The following is a 23175-nucleotide window of genomic DNA, read 5'->3' as shown; positions in this document are numbered from 1 at the left end:
TGTTCTAAAATACTCGTACCCTGGTCATACCATACCACTGTGTTATTAGCCTAAATCTATGAAGCCAAAAAAGACGAGGAAAAAAGCTAATTTCACTTTTGGTTTTCAATTCTTATGCACTGTAACAGAATGTGAATAACCTCATTACTATACAAATTCTGTGTGTCACATAATGACCTCTATACTGAAGACCAAAGTTTGCATAATTGAGGAGAGACTCACCTACAACAGTGCTGAAATTCATTAGCATAAGGCTGAAATAATGCTAAGAAAATAGCATTTGATGTCACCTATTTAAACTGAAGCACTGGGTGTTTTCTTTCCTTCGGATTTCTTAAAGGCATATGCTTATGATGGGGAACAAAACTTGTCCTACTGAATCTGGCAAATAGCGAGAGGTGGTTCTGTAACTCACTGGCCCTTTACATAACAAACAGGAAAGGGCTGTTCTTACGTAGCTTCACAGTTTCTTGCAAAGATCAGTGAAGTACGTGTTACCTAATAGGTTTATTTTTATAGGCGATGTGTTAATATATTTGTCTTGACTTTTAAGTGTTCATCCTTCATGCTAGGTTCTCTGTGGTAATTAAAATACACCATAAATTGTATCCACTGTAATTAACAAAATACCCTGTAATTATCTGTTGATCTTTTGCGCCTGTTAAATAACTACTGGGATGTTTCAAAGCTGAGTTATTTTTGTATTGCTTGAGATAAACCTACTGCAAAATGTTGGTAATTCACTTAATATTGCAGCATAGATCAACTTTGGAGTGTTTCATGTCTCCTTTCTCTTCTCACTGTAATGTTATGGCAATTCTATTGACTATCATTCTGTTAAAAATCACATTTATGAATGACACCTGCATCCTGCCAGCTGATGACAGTATCCTAGGGTATGCAGTTATCACGGATCACTCTGCAGGCAGCCCTTCCTTTCATCCTGCTCTTTGTCTTTACCATGACTGCAGACAGAAATTTTGCATGAATTGCGAGAATTCAGAACCTGAGTTGGAAAAAGGAACAACTCTTATCTGAAACCTGCAGGTAGTTAAACCTACTTCAGTGCATCTGCTCAGAATGAGAGAGAGTTGTGAGCCCTATGGTAATAAGCACAATCATATAAAAACAATCCAAAAAATGGCAAAACAGTTCTGCTTACCTTCATTGAAGGTAAAAGTGTCCGTGTATGAATGTTTGTAATGCAGTCTTGGAACAAATGCACCAGCCACTGCTTACTGCAATGTTTCCCAAACGTTTCCCTTTTCACAAGTATTAATTCTAGCTAAAACACAGGCACCCTGCCAGATTTTTTAATATTACCAACTCTGTGGTTGTATAAGAAGTATGAGGATGCAATTTGTTGTAGTGTTTTATTGGAAATCGAGGTGAGCCCAAGTGGAATTATATAGGTGTCAGGGTTAATTTTCTTACTCTTCATGGAAAAAACATTACGTCCATTTCCTGCAAACTTGAATCTCCAGTGATAGTAATAGCTTGCAGCCGTGGTTGTGTGTAATGTAGCAGTCTTCTTGTCTTCAGAGATTTATGCAAGTCGTTATTTAAAAATAGAGATCTGGGAGTCACAGCTAGCTAATTAATCTGTACCAAGGAAATCTAGGTGCTGGGCCTTTCAGACGTCCTGTGATGGCTAAGTAAACTTGCAATCCCATTAAATTCTCACTTTTATGTTGTTTGGCTTTTTATTTTTTTCACTCTTCATTTTTGTTATATGAAAATTAGATGCTGAACCAATCAGCTTATTTCAGACACAGTTTTCAAATATTTGTATGGATCTAGTCCAGAATTTGACATGAATTGGAAATAATCAGTGTACTGCTCTCCACCATGGACTGAAGATTTGTCAAGCATAAGCCTGTCAGGAATGTAACCAGCTAAGTATTGCTTTCAGATTCAGATGTTAATTTACCACTGCAATAATTCATCCTTCTTACCTGATATTATTGTGGTTTTCTTTTGGTCGTGTCAGGATGTTTCTTGACATCTATTGTCATATTGCAGTTAATTTTAACAGCCCTATGGCCAAACCTGAAAGCTGACCAATTGTTAAAATAAGACCAAAAAAAAAGTCTGTAATGTATTAATTCATACTATCATTAAATAGGAAAGGTAAAACCACGTAACCATAATGGCTTGATTGGAAGTAGTAATTTTCTCATAATGAGTGATAGAGTGAATAGCAGTAGTCCCCAATTCCCTCTAAACAGAAATAGTAGGTAATCAAACAGCTCCAGTCCAACTAGCAGAATCTTATTGGTTCAAGATAAACCTTTGTAGGTTAATAAGCCACTAATTATTTTTACAGTCTTAACAGTGTGCACGGCAATACTCCGATCTTCATTTGGCTGTAGCCTGAACGACATGGAGTTTGTGCCACACCAGATTGGAGAAATGCAGTCCACAGGAGTGGCTGGATGTCACGATATCCCTCACAGCCTCTTTATTCTAACAAACACATTACTATCCATAATTTGTTTAGTTATTCATCACTCTAGTGAAGAATTTAATTAATTATGTTCTTTAAGTTGTATGTATCTATAAATTGATGTTATCCATCTCTGTGGAGGCAGAAATTACAGACTTTTAACAAAAGATTCTGTATAAAATTTTGAATATCTATGCTAAGGTTTGAATTTCTGCAACAGCTGTAGGAAGGTTTAGATCTAATTGTAATCACATAAAGAATGTAGGTGTGAAAAGGAGGTTCGTGTAAGGCCACAGTTCCCTTCAGTGGAAACAGGTGCCTGTCCCACGCAGGGCAGGGGAGCTTGTGATATGGAGCTGAAATGAAACTTAAGTAGCAAAGCACGTAGGGGTTGTGTACTATGGTGAATCTGTGTCAAAATATCACTGATATTGTGTTACTTTTTAAGCCCCTTTCTTCTGTATATTTACACAGTCTCCTCTTTAACCTCCTTTTTTGCTCAGCAGAACTGGTGTAATCACTGTAATATCCTGATATATTTTACATATTTGAGTACGCTCACCTTCCAGGTGAAGGCAAATATATTTGCTGGCCTCCGTTCTCACAACTGTTTGGAAATACAGTATTCCTGGATCAGTTGGCAAGAAACAACAAACATCTCACACCAGCCAACCTCTGTGATGCAGAAAAGATAGATGGTGATGCCCTTAATCAGTATTATGTCTAGCAAACTCAAATGGTAACCCCTCAATAATTGCTAATTTTTATTCCTTTATCTGAGCAGCATGTCTTGTTTATCTCACACATTGCAAATCTTCCAGTGTAAGACTCAGATGCTGTTATCTTAGTCAACTCAAATGATTCACATTATACAAATGGCTCGTTTTGACACACAACTGTGTGGAGACTCTTCTACCTATGCTGTATCACTGAGCAGTGCTAAGTGCAAATTACAACCAACTTCCTCATTCAAAGATAATTTTGGTCAAGTAATTAGATGCAATTCTTCATGTTTCTTCCTTAGTTAATGCTCAGTCTTAATAATTTTTGTGAATTGTCATCCATAGGGCTTCTTTCCTGTATTTGAAATAAAAACTCCTGAGGTGGTCTTTTGGTTTTGTCAGCAAGAGTTGTAATTTGATCCAGAGCAGTGTTTTTAACTTTCTATTTCTTAGTGTCAAATGAAAGGAAGAAAATTGGTAAAGGTATTTATGGTCTACTGTAAGGTAGAAGTGAGAATAATTCTTGTTCTTGCAGAGTCCTTTTATGAATATTCACAGACATTATGCTAATTACAGTGTGGCCATACCTAGCTGTAGGGAGGAATGAACTGATAGAGGTGTGAATAATGTCCTGTTCCTGCTTATGGTGGTTTTAGTCCTACATGTTGAAGTTGGTGGAAGAAAACTCCTTAACTCATATGGGAACTGGATTTGACTCTCCCTGCAATCCAAGGAAAACAACTCAAACTGTGCTTTTGTGATGTCCTACATCAGTATTTAGGAAGATTTCATTCCCTCACCTATCCACATACCTTAATGACATCTTTACAATCTTCTTTTCACCTTGTCTCCTGTGGGAAATTCTGTGTGAATATGGGCTAATGCTGATATCTAGGCTTATTTAATGAATTCAGCTGTAATAACACATTTTCTAAAAAAACAACCTGTGGAGGCAACTGGGATGCTTGTCTTTTCTAAATGACTAGAGGAGTACTGATAGGCTGCTGGCTGCCCAATGTAGGCAGGTATATTGCCTTCTTTAATAGTAAATTGTATTTCTGCCTTTCTATGAAATTTAGCTTTTATCTATTATAGCTAGTCCTTCTAAGGAAAACTCAGTCCACAGTGGCCTCATAGGGAGAAATACTTAGCTCAGTAATTATGATGAAGGAGACTGACCTACATTATGTACATTCCTTCTATTCTTCTCTTTATTTCACTCTTTGCTCCCAACCAGTTGTGACAAATCTTATGTAGCCTAATGTAAGCAGCTCTGAGCCCAAAAGAGCAAGAAGTGACTAAATATAGTAACCAGAAAATGCTATACCAGGAGTAAATATGTGCCTAAATATTGTTTAAATTCGTAACATAAATTGTGACCTCTTGATCTGCTAGTTTTAAATTATCTTATGAAATTAAAACTTTTAAATTAGTCTTGAGGGAGAGAAATACTGCAGTTCTCAGAACTTTTTCCTGCCCGTGAATAGAGACAGTTTAGCCTGGCCTCTGGTTACATTTGTTTACTTTTTATTTGTGAAAAAGGCAGGGAGGAGTGATACAAAACTCTCAGGAGTTCACTCTGTGATTAACCGTGACGTAATTGACAGAGGAAAACAGCAACAATTCATGCAACCAGTAATTAATCTCTAGCTTTATGGCCTCATTTGCCAACTGTCTCCATATTTGACAGCAAAAGTGACTTGCAGAATGTTTAATTTCCACAGTGACAGCCAAGGTATGAAATCAGATTTGAAGATAAACATCTTCTGTGGCTTCTGCTTGCAAAAAGAGTAGCCAATTAAGTGTGCTTTCTTAGTCCTTGCAAATATTTGCCATAGGATTGACATAGGAAATAGAACATTTTCCCAGTCTGGGCAAGAGCCCCACCTCAATGCTCCCCTCTGCTGTGTGTGTTCAGGAGCATTCTCAATTTCATGCACATGAACCATGCGGGCATGTTAGTTTTCTCCTTTCTCTTCTTTTGCCTCTGTGTGTAAAAGGGCCAAATCACATGAGATGCTGACTATCTCCCTTGGGGAGCTGCATGCCCTAGCAGGACATGGGCAGTTTGACATATCCCAGGAGACAATTTGCACCTCTTGGGATTGGTAAAACAAGTAACTCAGAGATCAGGCAGTGAGCAGCTGCAGTGAATTCTTTCCAGAAAGATTTTCTCCATATTGCGAGGGGAAATATTTTCATTTGCGTGATTTTTGTGAACAGGCAAACTTGGTTATCTGACCCCACACCACATACTGCTGATCTATAGCAGAAGATTTCTCCCTTCTGCTCTGCCCTGACAATTTGAGATTCTGTCCACATTCTGCATTCTCTGGACAAGTCAAACAATCTGCAAACAGACAGCTGCAGCCCAGAAAGGAGAGAGAAATTTTACCATAAAAGAAGAAATTAAATTAGGGTCCTGCTCACCTGCATTTGATTTTTAAAGTAAATACATTTGATATGTTTACCATTTAGTACTATTGAAAGGGCAGTTTCCTGACACCACTCATATAAAACAATCAGGAATGTGGATTCTGGCATCCCTGTATGTAACAGGACTGTGCTTGTCAGAATCTTTTTTTTAATTAAGTTGGAGTTGGTAAGGCAAAAAGATTTTTTTCTTTCTGTAAGCTTTAATGTGCTTTTGTTTTGAACTTGTCATTTTTATTTGCCTGTGAGTTTTGTTTTGATTTTTCGTGAAGATTTCTAGTAACAATAATTGTTTGCAACAGGAAGATTCATGTGAACTGACTTCCATTTTAAACATCAGTTCCTGTGAAATGAAAGGGGATTGCAATGTGGATGTGGGCAAAGAGGACTGATGCATCCATACAGTGCACTTCTGCTCCAATGGTAAATATATTTTCATGATTAATAAAGAGAGAGTAGAAGCCATTGTACTTTGTTAGGGTTTTGTTGATGGCTGCTCCCCAGAATACTGAAAAGATGCTATCAATACTCTTGACACTCTGCTTAATCAAGATGTGACCCTCCAATGCAACCAGACAGTGTGCTTGTTTCAGAGCTGGAACAGTGCTACAGTTAAGGGAGTCGTGGTTGCAGTTATTTTTGGTTGTGAGATTTTTTTGTAATTTCATTAAAATTTAATCAGTGCCATTAAATAATATTTAATGCCACTAAAGTGCTGTTGGATACAAATAGGAAATCAATCAACTTGTGCTCTGAGTGGCCGTCAGCTGTGGAACTGCATAGGTACCTCAGGGGGAAGGGCTGCGCCTCGCACAGCAGACAAAATCAGATCAATAATAGTATGTTTAGTTCAGCTTTTAAAATTGCTCTTGCTTGGAATGTGCCAACGGGCACCTTCAAGATCAGATATGTGAGCTTGGAAGAAGAAGCTTTCAAGTGCACCCTAATGTTTGCAACTTGCTAAGTATTTTTGTTCCTTAGGTGCTGCACATCAAAAGCCAAAATTATAAGAATGGAGATTCCCCTGGGCAAGCTGGAAAGATACGTAAAATATACGGCATGATCTTAGCCTGGTGGTGGAATCAGTCAGGACTGCTCCTTGATGTGCTTTCCAGCTTGAACAGTAGGTCATCCTTGTTGCCTCAGTGCAGTCAGCCCTGTCTGTGTACACAGATATGCTGGTACAGGGCATCCTAAGAAACTGTGACAATTGAGACAGGTTTGGAGCTAAACCACACTCTGACCTCTGTTACAGCCAGTCCCCAGTGGGTTAATGGAGTAGGATAGCTTCCTCGGAAGGATTTAGGATGATCCCATTAACTGCAATGCATATTTGTTCACATTCCCTACCTGTGGAGGCAGGGGGAAAAGGGATTACAATCAGTAGCCACTAGCAAAGAAGAGGTCTGCTGACTGTCAGTAATGTCTTTATAGGACTGGGGAAAACTGAGCAATTCTGTAAAATTTCACAGAGGCCTGACCAGAGACTTACGATTTCCTTCAGAAAGTCCATGTGAGGTGAGTTTTCGCATAAACTCAAACTATTTCAAACACTCCCGCTGGGTCTGGCCAGAATGCATTTGACGATTCCTTGCAGCTGTTTAATTCCAACATAATTGCCTTTGAGATTTCCTTCCTGATTTTTCTGTGTAAGCTGCACTAAGCTATGTAGATAAGAAGCAATCTATACATTCTGTGTATAGGAGTAAATCCAAGACTATAACACAGATGGACAGAAGCAAGCAAAACACTCGATTCTTGTAATTTAAAATACATTGAATGTGAATCCCACTGAGGTGAAATATCTAATTTCCAAGAATTTCCTGGGGCAGGAAGCATGAGGCTGCTTTATTCCACACCAGTCACATCAGTCCACAAATTAAAAACTAATGAAACATGTTTAAAACAATTACACACACCTTTTCTGAGTTCTTCACACAATAAATTTATGTAAGCCATCCAATGACTAGCAAGCAATTCTTGCTGACAAATATGATAATAGTTAAAATTGGTGCTACGTAATTGTGCTGAAAATGTGCTTTTCCCCTCTGATCACACAAAGATGGCTTGATCAACCTTCTGTCATCTATAGGTAGCAGATGGAAGGAATTAATGTCTGTCCCTTTTGTATGTCATTCCCCTTGATATTAAAGCCTGCCTTACTCTGTTTGCACTCTTAACACCTTGCCATACCAACAGTACCAATTCCAATTGGTTTTTTTTTCAAATAGATCCTAAATTCTAAATGATACATCAAAATATTCTTGCCAGGGCCTTTGAGCACTCAACCTCTTGGAGCAGAGCCATGGACTATACAAACGATTGCATTAAACATTTGGTCCCTGGCAGGTAGGTGTGGGAGCTGTTGAATACTATTTGAAAAAACTAAGAGGGAAGGAAGGAAGGGTGGAAGCTCCATTCAGAAGGAGAAGGATTTTATTAGTGAGGGGGAAGAACTGAATACCCCACATCCCCCAGTTCAGCCATATCTAATCTGCAAACTCCTCTAAGGAAAAGCAAGATATTCACTGTGTGCAGCTGAAAGAGCTATTCAAACAATGCAGTAGGAGCATGTTGCTCTGTTTTGTGAATTTAGCTCCTCACACCATCTCCATCCCAGCATGAGAGAAGTCTGTAAGCTCAGTGCAATCGTATCATAATTTGGATCTCTACAGGAGACTGAACTCACATCACCAGAATGCATCAAGCCAATGCATGTGTCAATGCACAGTTACATATATACCACGGTTACGGGCCCATGGTGACATTTTTCAAACTAATATATTGACAGGAGTGCCAGGATATTTTTTAAGCATATCCAGAAGGAAAAAGAGCATTACAATGAGGAAGAAAACCCAGCAAAATGCTGACACCCAAGTACATTACTTAGTGTGCAGTTGCATTAATGAACCATTGCTTCAAATCCCAGGTTTGCCAATAGTGTCACTGTTCGTTTATCAAGGCAGAATCATCCTGGATGTGAGCAGAATGCCTGTATAAAAGATAACTTCTCAATCCTCCCATACCATACATTTCCTTGAGCCCATTACAAAAGATTTATTTTTAAATTGGAAATTTTTTTTTCAGCTGGGCAGAATGAGACTGTTTGTTGAACAAATGGTGTTAAAATCCCCAAGGCTCTGACTTACTTCAATAACGACCAAGACTACTGCTTGAGCCAGCTGATGCTCTTTTAATGAGCACTGCTTGTCAGAGGATCATATCTGCAAGTTGCTGTATAAAATAACCATTTTCCATGAGTTCATAAAGCAGCCTCTCGTTTGAAATGGATGAAGTGTTGTACCAATCTCTGCAGCACAAAACAGACACTTGTTTGAACTGAAAGGGGAAAAAAATCCTAACCCAAAGTATGTGACAAGGAGGTTTTTTTCTTCTTTTTTAAAAAATTGTTTTTCCTGTCTATGACAGGCTACATTGTGTTAGTACACAACAAGCTCAATTGGTTCAAGACAAAAATGCTGATATACGAGCTTCAAAATGAATTTCAGCTTTGGCCTGATTGAATTAATATGAGCATGACAGGTTGCTTATTTAGCAAAGTGGGTGGACAGTAAGATTAAGCCTTTTTCTGTGACAAGACATCCCAAAAAAGTCTCTTGCTGTCCCTTGTAAGGTTTTTCAAGGCAAATCAAGAAGAGACTCCTAGATAAATCAAAATGACAAGTTCAAAACATGTGAGCCTTTTTTTAAAGAAAGATCATCTCCATAACAAGCCCAAGTTTATTAATGTTGCATTCTGACAAGCACAACCACTTTATGATTTTGTTAGGTCCGTGGACCTGATCGTGCCATGTAACTACTGTACTGCTACTGCTACCACTGGATTCAAAGCTAGGATTGCAAAGTTAAAGAACAGCATTTAGTAGCCCTGCCATCAGTCTGTTCTTTTTAATATATGTGTTATTTATTGCTGCAGGTTAGGTTATACCCTTGAATATCACATTTCTCACCAGAAACAGCAATGAGTAATTGGGTACTGCAGGGTTTAATGTGCAATACTGAGTCATTTTGATTAGACCCATATTTTATCACTCACACTATTAACATCAAAGATTTTTTAAACTACAATACTCCATATACTTGGTATTAATGTGAATTAAGGAAATCAGGTTCTAACATGCTCAAGTACCTTGAGTTTTCTTTGTCTTGTGCATATCAAACCCACCTAGGTCACTGGTAAAATTCACCTTGTATGTGTGTACAAACTATCTCTATCCTATGAAAATGAACCACTAAACTTAATTCAGATTTGTTCAGAGCCTTGAACAATGTAAGTAATGAATCTTTCAGACAGTTAATTCAAGCTGAACAAAAATAGAATCCACTTAAATGTTACTACTGCTTGGATTGAATCTTACCAGCCTTGATAGGTCTGAAGATCCAAGCCTCAGTGGATGAGATCTGCAAATCCCAGCTATGATCTCTATAAAGAGAGGGGTGATGACTTGGTCTCTCTTTATTCAATGAAATTACTGCCCTAGCTTACGTTCTGACCAGAAACATAAATATGTAATTCTATTTTGCTCTAAAAGGAATTTTTACAGTTCTAAACCTTTCTCCATTTTGCAGATCTTACATCCAGGATGATAAAATCATGAAGCAGGAATAATAATGATTTCCTGCACAGAAAAATGTGTATGTTAGAGATGTTGGTTGAATGTTTCACCTCTATTAACCTCTCTTCCAAACCAGCAGAGAAGTGGGAATATTTACTTATCATACAAATTCAAACTAAGATACTTTTCCTGTGAGCAAAAATGCTCACCAACTTTGTTTGCAAGGGTAAAGTCTTGTGTGGTTTGCTGCATATGTTACCCTCACACTAATTTTTCAAATTCTGTGATTCTGTAAAATTATTTGGCATTCTTAATATTGGGAATAGTAAGACATAGTCTCACTGGTATTTCATTTTTAACTTCAAACCTGGTTAAATTTCTATTATTGTCCATCTGTCTCAAGTTGTCACAGATTTTCCAATAGTAACTAAACTGCTGTGTTATGATTCAGGCTCTATATGTGATATTTAGCATGCTGTGTCTCTTTGCTGTTCTAGGCTACACAGAAAGCAGCCTCTAGCATATTAACTGCCTGTTTCACCTGAAGTAAAATGGGAGAGCATTTTAAAAGATAAGTTTTCCTTTGTCACATTTCTTGCTTGTGCTGTAGGTTATCAGAGCCTTTCCCCCCTCACATGTAAGCAAAGACAGATATAGAGAAAAATTATTTCTTTGAACCACAGGAAGATTTTTCTTTGCTGTTCTATTAATATCTGACTGAAAGAAAAAGAAAAAATTCTGAATAAATGACTACAGGCATCTTAAAACCTGTAAAATTATTTTTTAAACAGGGCTTTTGCTTAAACAATGGGATCTGAACATGTGTGTAATGGAGCCATACTCACAGAGGAAAATTACAATTTCTATATCTAGCACCTGTCAGGTTTCTTCAAGAGTCTAACATGCATGTATTATCACTGATAACACTTACAAACAGACCAATCAAAGCCTGATTTTCAGAGGTAAATCTTAGAATCCTTTTGAAGTCCAAATTTAAAATGTGATCATATGTTATCCATCAGAGGCCACTACCAACTAGATTTGTTTGCAACAAATGTAGCTTTGGAGCATGGTAGTGCTAAGAAATATGAGAGAAACTATCCTCCACTATTGAATAAGGAGTGATAACAGCATCAGAAGTAGTACTAGTCCTAAAACTTGTCTCTGGGCTCCAGTGGTTCACACCAAGCATTTGGAGATGATACACACATCCTCAGAGCTGGGATTCTGCTGAAACCTCTGCTGTGATACTGGGAGCAGTGCTCAGAGCAGGTAGCAGCTGTATTGCCCTATATATCATGATTAATCCAGGACAAAGAACAGATGGCATGAGAAGGAGATGGATTCCATGAATATGGAGTGGGTGGCAATTGTAGCTGGTCCAAGCTTTGAGACCTGAGAGAGTAGTATTGGTAAATAGTGATAAATGTGAAGGGGTTGTTTTGTGCATATTGCAAGTTACAGGAAGACAGAATGGAGTTGTCAGCTATCTGACAACTAATTTTTATACATGAGGGTTTTTTTATGGCTGCTTTTATTCTGTGATGTGTTGTTTCATTTGTTTGTTTGCTGCCAGGCACGGTGAGGTTTCAGGATTCCCAGTTTATGAAAAGATGGCTTTGTGTGGGGTAAGCCTGGGAGACCAGGAAAGCTGTGGTTTCACAGTTAGAGAAGATGAATTTTCAACTAGTAGTGAATATTTTAAGCCCTGATTTTCAGGAAAATGAACATAAGCAAAGACATTTAACTTTCCTTTGAGCTTTGTCCCACAAAGTTAATTGTTTGATGTTGAATTTTTATTGATGATTCCTTTTCCACACTGCAGTTACTGTATCAGGAGGAGGGATGCTTTGAAAGGTAGACAGAAGAGGAAAATACTCCAAAGGAAGTTGGACTGTTAGTCTCCTGAGACACCCAGTGTATGGATTTCGTTGGCTTGTGAAATGCACATCAGTCACACCTCCATTCAGATCAAGTCTGGCCTGTTTCTGAGACTTAGTGTCACAGGCAGTGAGTAATACCTCTACAGTGGAGAGATGACATGTTTCAATGGAGATACCAAGGTGTAAGCATGGATTAGTTCAAGTGACCTCTTCTTGGCAGATGACTCGGTATAAAATGGCTCAGCAAATCCCATGGGAATACATCTAGGATTTTATCCCTTTGCCCTTACAAATCAATTAATTAATTGCGGTTTTCATCCTTTTAATTGCTGTAATACAAATTTTTATTCCAGAAGAAACCAGAAGGGTAAATGATGTACAGTTTCATGAATAGATTTTTTTCTTAATGTTTTCTTAGGAGAGTTTATCTCTGTACCTAATACATATTTTAGAGCATTATAGTTAAACACTTCCAGAATATTTTAATTCTCTTTGCAGGAAAAGAAAATGGGTTTCAGACTTTCTAACAGGAAATCTATAAAATAATTTCTGCTTCATACTAAAGAAATATTTGCAATATTTACAACACTCGCACTGTTTTTCTTCTAAATAATTTCTGTCTCTTCCTAGAATTTAGAAAAAGGCCATCAGTACTTTTTTTCTTTCAGCAAGATATTGTTACTCCAGGTGAGGCTCATGCTGATTAGTGGGTGCCATATAGGTTAAATTTAGGATACTATTTCTATGTGATATATAAATTCTGTAATGAAAACTGGTTATTTTTTTTTGCCTTCAAAGTTGATTGCTTGCCCTTTCCAGGCCAGTTCATTTAAATTTTTGAAGATCTACTCAAATTTCATTGAAAAGAGCGTTTTGTAAAATACAGAGAACAAGAATTGCAAAACCCTCAGGAACATAAGGTCAATTTATTGACAGGAATTTTGCACCATTCGGGGAGATGGGGTTGAACAATATCTGTCTCTCTTCTGTTTCCTGTTTGTAGGAGCCTGGATCCTGTGACAAGGCAGTCATTTTGTTGGCTGTTTCGTAGTACAGTTGCACTCGTTAGAGGGAGGAATATGCAGGGCTGGGTGAGAAAACAAACCTCTGTGAGAATTTGAGCCAGTGAAGGATGGCACTCTGGGAAATCGGCTTCCCCATATTTCAAACATGTGTTCAGTGAAAGGACAGACTGCACAGCAAAAGAGGATTTGCTGGGGTTTAATCTTATTTGAAATTCTGTACTTTGGAAAGTTCTCCATGCATTCAGGCAAGGATGAAGGTTTTTCTTTGCATACAAAAACTAAGCCTACATCCCACTTAGTTACGAGATTCGGGAGCAGAAGCAGACAGTGGTTTTCACTTTTTAAATGGACCTCCATTTGCTTTGCATCACAATTGCATATTGCTGGCACATTGCCCACCTGGTAAGGGAGTCATTCAGGAGCTGCTAGGACAAATTCCATACAGGTAGTCATGTTGCCAGTGCCTGTGTATGCCTTGTGGGATATCCCACAACTTGTCTGTGTAACTTGTATTTTGCAAACACATTGTTTTCCTGTTGTCCTGTGGTCTATAGTGCATTGTCAGTGCAACTGAGAATTAGATTTATCTTCTGTTGATTTGCAGCTTGCTCTGGGCTCGATACTATGATTCTGGAGACAGTGATAGTACAACTGTGTTATCCATGAGTAGGCCATTTTGATATCTCACACAGCTTCCACGTGCTTCAGTTAGTAAGTCAGAATCACAGAATCACAGAATATTCTGAGTTGGAAGGGACTCTTACATGAGTGTCCCATACAGGGATCAAACCCACAACCTTGGCATTACCAGCACCACGCTCTAACCAACCAATGCCTGCTGGATTCACAGGTTTGTGAACAGTTTAATAATTCTTTTTTGCAGAAGTACTTGGAACAAAGCCCAAAAGGTTGCTGTTTATTTTGGAGCACTCCAAAATGTGAAGGAATGTAATAATAATTCCATGCAACTTTGTGCAAATTCTATTTCTTATTTCTTGGGCAGTTGAAGCCCTCTATCCACACAGTCATTTGGATATAAGCACACTGCAGTTTAATGTCAGACCAAAAACCAAAAGAGATCACAAAGAACATAAATAATTTTACTTCATTTTAATGGAATTTTGATACAAATTAATTTGGATTGAAACTTTCTTCTTCTCTTACAAAGAGGAGGAAAGAAAAAATATATTATTTTCTGTAACATGCCTCTTCTACCTGCTGCTACTGAATAAAAATCCATCTTAAATGTAAGCTTCCACCTAACCACTTTGTCAAATATCTTTTCTGCCTCTCCTCATGGTTATTTTTGAAGAAAGCTAAGCACCTAAGGCAAAGTACTGAAAAGCTCACAGCATTATTTGCTTAGGGAGGAGTGCTTTACCAGTGCTCTTGTCTCAGGTTGGCAGTAGTCTGCTGCACTGTATAATATTTGAATTGTGGGGGTTTGTAGCCACTGTTCAGGTAAATAACAATGTCATGCCAGGTAAAAGATACAAAGAGGTGAATTGAATGATTTAATCATAGCTGAGTCTGCTACTCAGGCTCCTAGAGTGGCAAAGAAATTACCATTACAACAATGATCTTTGTACATGAATATCAGGCATGTTTCAATCCAGGCTGGAAAAGACATGGTTCCAATAATTGTCTTTATAGGCACAAGGCTGTTTTGGAGCTTTTTACTTATCCATAATCAAAAGAATCAGATATTTTGCTCTCCTCTGGTGGATTTATTTTTTCCAGTTTCCTATTAATAGAATTCTGGGAAGCCGCTTTACCAGGCCTCATGAATGCACATTCTTGGAGGGCCAAGATACACATTTGTGGCCGCACTGCTTTAAGACACGGCCACTTCCTAACTGTGCTGTGCCTGCTGTTGTGCTTCCAATGTCCATGAGTTGGTCTAGTCTGGTTATTTTGCTTGCAGCAGGTTAGACACATGCACCATGTGCTCCAGAACTGTGTGGGATCAGCCACCTCCAGCTGTTTGGTGTTGAAAAATTGGAGCAGTAACATTCTGTACCACACAGCTTGACTCAGGCAGGGTCTGGCAGGCTGCTGAGCATGAGTGGGGATGGTACATGAGGTCAGCATAGATGGAACTGAGCTGCACAGACCTGGCTTTGCCCACCCCAGGTTCAGCTTTTCTGCTTGTTGATAATATTTCCCCTTCCCCTTGCATAAAACTGTGAGGGCTTGTTTACGTGCAGCATCAAACTGCTTAAAAAGGGACATGTTGCCAATGTAGATTTCACCTCTGGATTGCAATGTGTTTTCCCATGGTTAATTTTCATGTGTTCATGCAATTCAGAATCACGTTTCATAGGATTTATGCACTAGCAAAATAAGTTACCAAGAAGAGATAAACTTATATTTGTAACGCCTTCATCCCAGACTCCCTTCTTAAGGGGAAACTCCAGAAATCTGTCGGAAAGACAGTTTTAAAAAATGTTCCAGGGAGAAATGAGGTCTGACTTATGTGCTCATTTACTGTGGTATTTGAGGACTGAGGACGATAATATCTAGCATCTTTTCAAACACTGCTCTGCCCAAAATTCTTCCACTCCAGTTGCCTGCCTCTGTTAACTCTGTTTAAATGTTATGGAGTCTGATACATTGTATTTTGCAAGTTAGAGGTGGGAAACTCATTTCACACTGCAGGGAAAAAAAGCATTATTTCAAACTAATCCTTTGCCTACACTCAGAGAAATCAAATAAAAATACAAAGGTAAAAAAGAACAAAGCTTCACTCAAGTTCAGAGGAGAAGTGACAGCTCCCTGTTTGAAGAGCAGTTCTCTGGTTATACTTGTATAAGTAAATGGCAAACTTGAATGATCTCAGTCGAAGATGTTCTCTCTTCTTCCTCCTCCTGTATTATTGTTCTCAAGCTTTTGAACAATTGCTGAAATCTAGAAAATAGTTTAGTTTATAATGCTTCCCCCACAAGTGCATTTTTATTTCTTACATCCTCTTAGGAACAAACAGAAGGAAAACAAAGTCATAATGTCACCTCTAAAATCGTTCAACATTTACAAAGTGTGATCTTCCAGTGTATAAACTAGTGTAACTCTGCTCTTTGCCTTGTAAGGGTGAGGAATACTCTGATGGATGTGAGTGCAGTGTATGTCTGTGGTATCTGTAAATCAGTTGGTGTAATCTGTGTGTGTTACATACATCTGCTGAAGCAGTGCATGACAAAGTGTGTAATAATGAATACTGCACAATGGAGGACAATACTACACAGCATAAAGATAAAGGATAATGACAATGCTCTCAAATAACGAACCCCTGAGCAATGCTGGCAAACCTGTGAGGGGATGTAGGATGTCTTCATTGTTTCATATGGTAATAATCTGTGTACGCATGTGGTTTTCCTAATGATCCATGGGTACAGACTGTTATATGAGCAGTTCAAGAAGAAACTACCTGTTTATATTGAATAATTTCTGTATGAATGGTTTAGGGTTGTGCTTTGCTTTTCTGAGATATGCAGTTTCTAACACTGGCTTCTTATCACAAACTTTCAGCCATACAACCTGGTCTCATCAGATGAAACAAGTTAAATGTAGTCAGATCCAGTCAGTACTTAGGTGAACAATTTCCAAGGTAATTCAAGAATGCATTGGGAAACGCTCCATAGCAGTATTCCTCTCTTGCCAGCATTGAACAAGCATCTCCCATTTTTTTGGGGAGTTCACTTGATACGTGGTTCTTCATCCTCATCCTAAATTATCCTCTATTATTGCCATGCACTAATGGCTGCATTTGTCAGTGTGCATGTATTCTGCCAAAAACCTTTTGTGATGAAAGGTACTACATAAGCAATGGTGCCCACTCAGACTTTATATTTTATGTTTTATCTTTTATATTAGCCTTGTGCAGCCCTGGTTTAGTAAAACCCAACAGAATGTTATTTTTAAAGCACCATTTAGGTCAGCCTTTGACTGAAGAGTACAGAGCACCGTTTCCTTGTCAAAAATACTTGTGCAGAATCAGAAGTGCTGGCATATACCTGTCAAAAGGACAAGATAAAGCAGCACTTCTGTTATCGTCTGTGAGATAAACAAGAATTATCATGTTTGCGGTTCTTTTTTTTATTTCTTCATAAGCTGTGATTTAATTGACTTATTGGACTTAAGGGAGAGCTGACCTGTACATTGCATCTTGATGTTTCTGTTTGCTTTCACTCTAAGCTAGCTGAGGTAACATTTCTTTATATTTGTGTAACACCTACAGTTCTACCTCTCTTGGAGAAAATGTATGGGATATCTACACATGAGAACTGTATATTATAATAGCTAAGAGCTATGATAAAGAATACAAACTCACTTGTTCTCATCAAGCTGTAAGATAGCATCAGCACAAAATGAGACAAGAGGCTATCAAACCTATTGTCAGGAGAAAATGCAGATTAAATACAGATAAACACAAAGTACAAATGAAAGATGTGAATAGGGTTATATAATGAAAAAGAGGGAGCCCAACAAGCTTCTTTACTGTTTAATGACATACTCCAAGGACAAATATTACAGCTAAATTTTCAAGGAACAAAAAGTCATGCTTTTATTCTGTATTTTTTTTCCTGAATAAATAGCAAAGCTGTGGAACAATTTCCTTAACTGAATACACAGAATAAGACCTACAGCAAAAATAATCAAACCACTATTAGTGTGATCATGTAATCACAATTGATTTTCTTGCTCTAAGATTATCATGATCCACCATTGTGAAGGAAAACCACACCAGAAGTGAATTATACTCTCTGCTATTAATTTGGGGATTCATTCCATATACTGTGTCAAAATGCTGATGCCTGTGCTCTGGGAACTTCCAGTGAACATATATCTTTAGAGCTAACAGCAAAATGAAGTTAGGAGTCAATCACTCCTAAATCTCTTGTATTTATATATGAAGCTGGATATGTACACTTCTAGAAAGAACAAAGGAATGAAATCTCTTTTTGTTGGTGGTGTTTCTTTCAGTTTGGAAAAAGAAATACTCTTCTCAATATTCTGGATACTTTGTAGTATGCACTTTTGCACTATTTCCTTCTACTGGTCCTAAACGAGGATGCTCATTTCCAATACGTTTAAAGCATAGACAAGTTTTATTATGACTTTTAAAATCGGATTTAGGTAAGAAAGTCAAATTTATCCAAGCTTGGAGAAGTTTTGTTAATACCAAGCATATCTGAATATGCCTTTGTACCTTTGCAGGATTTCACGTTGCCTAATATAATGTTCGTCATGGTTTTAATTTTTCCTCAAAATGGATCTCTTTTATGTCTGCTATTTACCATCCTTGCCAGAGTCATTGAGCACAAGAAATACAGTATCTACAAGATGCAGAAACTGCTTTCTTCCTTGCGCTCATGTAATATGTAGTGGATGGTTTCAAGAAAGGATCTTTACTCTGTGCTTTACCTATTCATGTGTAGGATTTTGATTTCATTTGAAATGAAAGGCGTAAACCTCAGGTCTGGAAACTAATAGAATTTCTGCATTTACCGGCTGATCCATAGCCTTTAGGTTAGATTGTTGTGTCAGCCAGCAGTCAGCTTGTTGAATGAAGCAATACTTTAAAACTAAAATGAAAAGATTTCTGTTGTATGTAGCCTGACACCAGATATGAAGGCAGATTTCTACTGGCTTATTATTGGAAATATTTTCCAGTGTGTCTGATAAGCGAGACTGAACAAGCTGTAGGAAGTAGACCTAATCAGATAATGCTGACTTGCAGACCAGAAAAAAAGAGAAATGTATTTTCCTAAGTGCTATGCCTTCACTTGACAAGACTGAGGACAAAATGGTTGGTGTAGTGGCAAAAGGCACTGCAGAGAGCAGGGAGTAAACCTGCTGGTTCCTGGGGGTGGCTGTTGCGTCTAAGCCTTTTTTCTTGTGTACGTTCATGGTCTGTGTCACAGAAGGTTACATCTTAAGTGCTTGAGTGCATTGGCACTGTGGAGATGGGGCATGTAAAAAGGACTGGGAGAACATCAGGATGGATCAGCTCTTCATTTTTCAGTGAGTTTAGATATTTTTTTTGAACTTCACAGGAATTCAAAATGGACTTGCGAGAGGGTCCCCCTGAAGGATCAAGCGCTGTGTTCTGTTCAGACTCTCAGTGCTGCACACCCTTCCTGGAAATACACTTGAACACTGAGGATATTCACAAGAGAAGCGAATTCTCAGTATGATTACAGGACCTTCATGATGTTGCAGGATGGAGGACAAAGGAGGGTCTTGTAGTAATTCTTAGAAAGATTTCCCAAAGAACTGAAGCAAAAAGATTCCTTTGTTATTTCCATGCCTAGGTATGAAGTGGTCATTACCACAGTTTGGTAGTTAACACAGAAAGATACTTAACACAACTTCAGATTATTTTATGTCTTCAGATTGCATGTAGATAATAGATTATGTCAAATGCAAACATAGTGCCACATTAATATTGCATGAGAAACGTGCATACTTTTATTTGTTGGCCTGAAGATATTTTAAAAAAAAAATTGTTGGAAGATCCTCTTTATTCTAAGCATTTTTTTTTTAAACAGCTTAGCTCTTGGTTTTGTACCTTAAATGTCTCTGCTCAGGGGAAAAATGAATTTAATTGCATAAAACCTACTCTGCACTGATTTTTCCAGGGAAAAGATTAAAGTTTTAAATGGATTGAGCGTCCGTGTAAGTATATTCACATTCATACGTGTCTGGACTGAACATGCCATCTGTGGCTTCTGCTTTATTTTTCTTACTGTAAATTTGGAATTCAGAATAACATTTATTTTATGAGGCAAAATCAATAAATCATTTAAGTTGTCCCACACTTTGTATAACTAATTGTAATTAGTATAATGTCTTTGTTGGCAAGGGCTTATCAGGAACATAGCATGAAGAGGCAAAGAAAAAGCTTTATAAAGAATGATGTTGTTTTGTAAAGCTAATTGTGACACTATCTCTGCTATTGTGTGTGATTGAACTCTTAATTTTTAATCTGGTGCTCCTTCCAGCAGTGTAGCTCCTAGTGTTACCTGAGGTTCTCTGCAATATAACCATTGTCAGTTCTAGATTTTGCAGTTTGGTGCCAAAAGGATGTAGTCTAGACTTGAGTCAGCTAAATTGTGGCAAGTGGGTTGCAGTTTCTAATTGTAATGAATTAGCTTGTTTTGATGTTTGTTATGCAAATCTTGTAGATAAGAATTCAATTAACTGTGATGTCCTGAATTTGGTGCTAGGGGAGCAGCCACAGGCTCCTCTGATGGATCCTGTCACATGTATGGCCTTCTCGAGGAGCTGACTGCCTGCAGAATTCTGTGGCAGCATAGCCAAGTCTTAACTAGGTGATACTGGGAATCACGGAAAAGATGATGCTACTAAGAGAAATATAATGTGGAAGACAAATCAGAGCATTTATTTATAAAGCAAAGGACCACTGTCACACTTCATGAATGTGTTCTAGTAACTTGGGTTCACTGGAAATATCATATTCCTGGTACTAACTGAAGTCCTGACCATTCTTGATACCTAAGCATTAGCTTAGACTGACGCTGGCTAGATGATTAGTATGATGATTCTTGTGTTTACTATTCTCACAAAGCTGGATTGTGAAAGACTCGGAAAATTAACTAATTTGCTACTTCAGTTGATAGCAGAGAAGCCATAAAAATTCGTGTTTAAAGCATTTTACTGCCATTCTAATAAGTATGGAGATTTTTCTCAAGGCTTCCGCTTGTATTATTAACCTCCTGCAGACTATTCAATGAATATTGGAAGAAAATATTCTGAAATTGTCCAGTGTTGAAGAAACTGTTCAGTGGGATAGAAGGAAATCTTCTGTGACCCATAGCTTCTCTTCCTGTGAGCTTCTCTGTGGCAGTCTCCTGCTTTTCTGAACTGTTTGCTGTATCTTACTTTTTCTAAAGGCTGCCATCTGAGAGAAGAACGTTTGCCATTCTTGCTCTGCCAAATATGTCTGCCTGCAATCACGGTGCTGCCTCCAATGTAAATATTTGAGCCAGTGGCTGCAGGCATGTGCTGAATAAATGTAGTGACTGGGGGAACAGAAGAGGAACGACAAAAGCTAATCCTGTGTCTCCTGAGGATTTGGGACCCTATATTTTAAGTGGGGCTTTAATTAGGCTTCAACCTTTTCTGCCCACAATGTGCATGAGCAAAAGATGCCCATCAGAAAACCAGCTACTATGTAAGCCAGGAGGGGTTAGAGGAAGTTTCAGTAGCTCAGATGTGAGCATTATTTCTTTCTTTCTTGATAGTTGGACAGAGGTGAGTTAATTAAGAAAGCAGTGAAAGACTTGATCCATTTGGATGGAATATAAATAGTAAGCAAGACCCTAATATTGATACTAAACTGTAATGTGATACCTATATATGTGAGTGTGCTTCATTAAAATGTATGTCAAAAAAAGAAAAAAAAAAGAAGAAAAGGAAAGAGAAATATTTTGTTCCTTTGATACTTTAAGGAAAAGTTAATCTGGAGAAAGTTATAGTAGTAAAAGAGAAGGCAACATCTGTGTTAATTAGCAATTCGTCTTCAAAGCTTGACTGATGGGTTACATTATGGCCTCTTGCAATTGAATTAAAATTCAGACACATGCAAGTTCTATTTTTACCTCCTTTTTCCATATCAGAATAATTTGTCTGGATTTAAAACTTCATTCTTGCTAAAAATATTGATGTTCCATAATCTAAGATGAACTTTTGGTTAGTGCAAATAGACAGTGTAGAGAAGAGCTCTGTGGCTCCGGATGCAATTCCAGAGCACATGGCTTAATGACGTGATGTGGTGTTAGGGATAAGTACATGTACTTTCTCCAAAGAATCTGGTTTTCTTGGGTATTTGACAGTTCAGCTCTTTGGTTCAAGAACTGTTGTGTGTGTACAGTGCCTTGCTCAGTGAGGATTCACAGTGCTACTGTAATGCAAATAATCAGTTAGTAATTTAGCAACAAATTAGGAATTAATTTTAGAATACCTGGAAACACTCTTCTGAATACCACAGCTGGGACAGACGAGTTGTTGATAGAGGAATGTGCACCAATGAAGGTCTAATCTGTAGAGTTTGAATTCTCTTTTTCTGGTGAACATTATCTGTTCAGAAATAAAACTTACAGTTAATATTCTGGCCCTCCATAAGCCTTTTTTTTTTGTATGGGCATCCATCCTAGTAAAAAGCAAAGTTCTCAGATAAATGTGAAATGTAGGGAGAACAATGTAACATCACCTTCCCTTCCATGTCAATATCAAAGAGGTAGTTCTTGAACTACCACAATGACTACAGACTGTGGAAGATTTGAAAGGGTATCAGCTGATGTAGATCGGTGTGGGTTCTGTTAGCTGACTATATTCCCACTTAAATGGACAGAGTTAGCGTACAATCTCATGCTAGCTATTCTTTCATTTTCACCATAGCAATAAAACAAAATATCTTTATAAAAGCTTTTGCTCACATCCCAATGTCGCAGACATACAATGCGCACCTTTAAAAAGTTTTATCATATTTTTGATTTAAACATAAAAAAGACCCAACCTAATAGAAAATGTTTTTATGAAATATTTAAGCTGCTTTCAGACAAGGTTAGGTGAACTCTTTTCAGTATCTTGTATTGAGAAGGTAAGAGCTAATCAAGAAATTTCTTCTGTATTCGCCTACAATACGTTTCACTAAAATATGCAACTAGGGGTAGTGAGTGCCCTTTAATACCAAAAGAAAAGGGTGGGAAAGCCTCCTTAATTAAATCTCTTCAGGGATCCAGGATTAACTGCAGCTCTGTTTAGTTTATATCCTCCCTGTAGAAAAATGTGCAGACCCAAGACAGCAAATACTGATTTAAATGTAGATGCAGGGAAAAGGCCCTGTTGTCTTTTTTTCTTCCACTTGGCACAGTTTTTAATTTTGATTGATTTTTGGTTACAAAGGATGAAAATCTAAGTCCTTCTCTACTCCCTTCCACGCTGTGTGAAAGTATTGAACTAGGACTCAACAAACTGGACGCAGCTACTGGTGAAGGGAAGAGCACATAAAGCTGCCCTGCAGAGGGCTGTGGCACCAGCCCTGAAACCTGAGTCAAGAGTTTCAGC

The 23175-nt window shown here is 38.0% G+C and overlaps 1 protein-coding gene across 3 annotated transcripts in view; it reads left to right on the top strand.

Annotated features, from left to right (window-relative positions):
- The window catches only part of ST6GALNAC3 (ST6 N-acetylgalactosaminide alpha-2,6-sialyltransferase 3), a 220182-nt gene that overhangs the window by 183069 nt on the left and 13938 nt on the right, over positions 1-23175 (top strand). Inside the window, exon 4 of one of the 3 annotated variants that reach the window (XM_069023245.1) lies at positions 19140-19780. The exons of the other annotated variants lie outside the window; for them this stretch is intronic. Within the exon in view, the coding sequence (XP_068879346.1) occupies positions 19140-19239 (100 nt within the window). The 3' untranslated portion in view covers positions 19240-19780. Of the gene's footprint in view, positions 1-19139; positions 19781-23175 lie in introns of those variants that run through there. 3 annotated transcript variants of the gene reach the window in all.

Source organism: Aphelocoma coerulescens, chromosome 8, assembly GCF_041296385.1.
Source record: "Aphelocoma coerulescens isolate FSJ_1873_10779 chromosome 8, UR_Acoe_1.0, whole genome shotgun sequence".
Taxonomy (NCBI): Eukaryota; Metazoa; Chordata; class Aves; order Passeriformes; family Corvidae; genus Aphelocoma; species Aphelocoma coerulescens.
The sequence above is the reverse complement of the archived record's forward strand: the minus strand, read 5'-3'. Positions and strand labels throughout refer to the sequence as shown.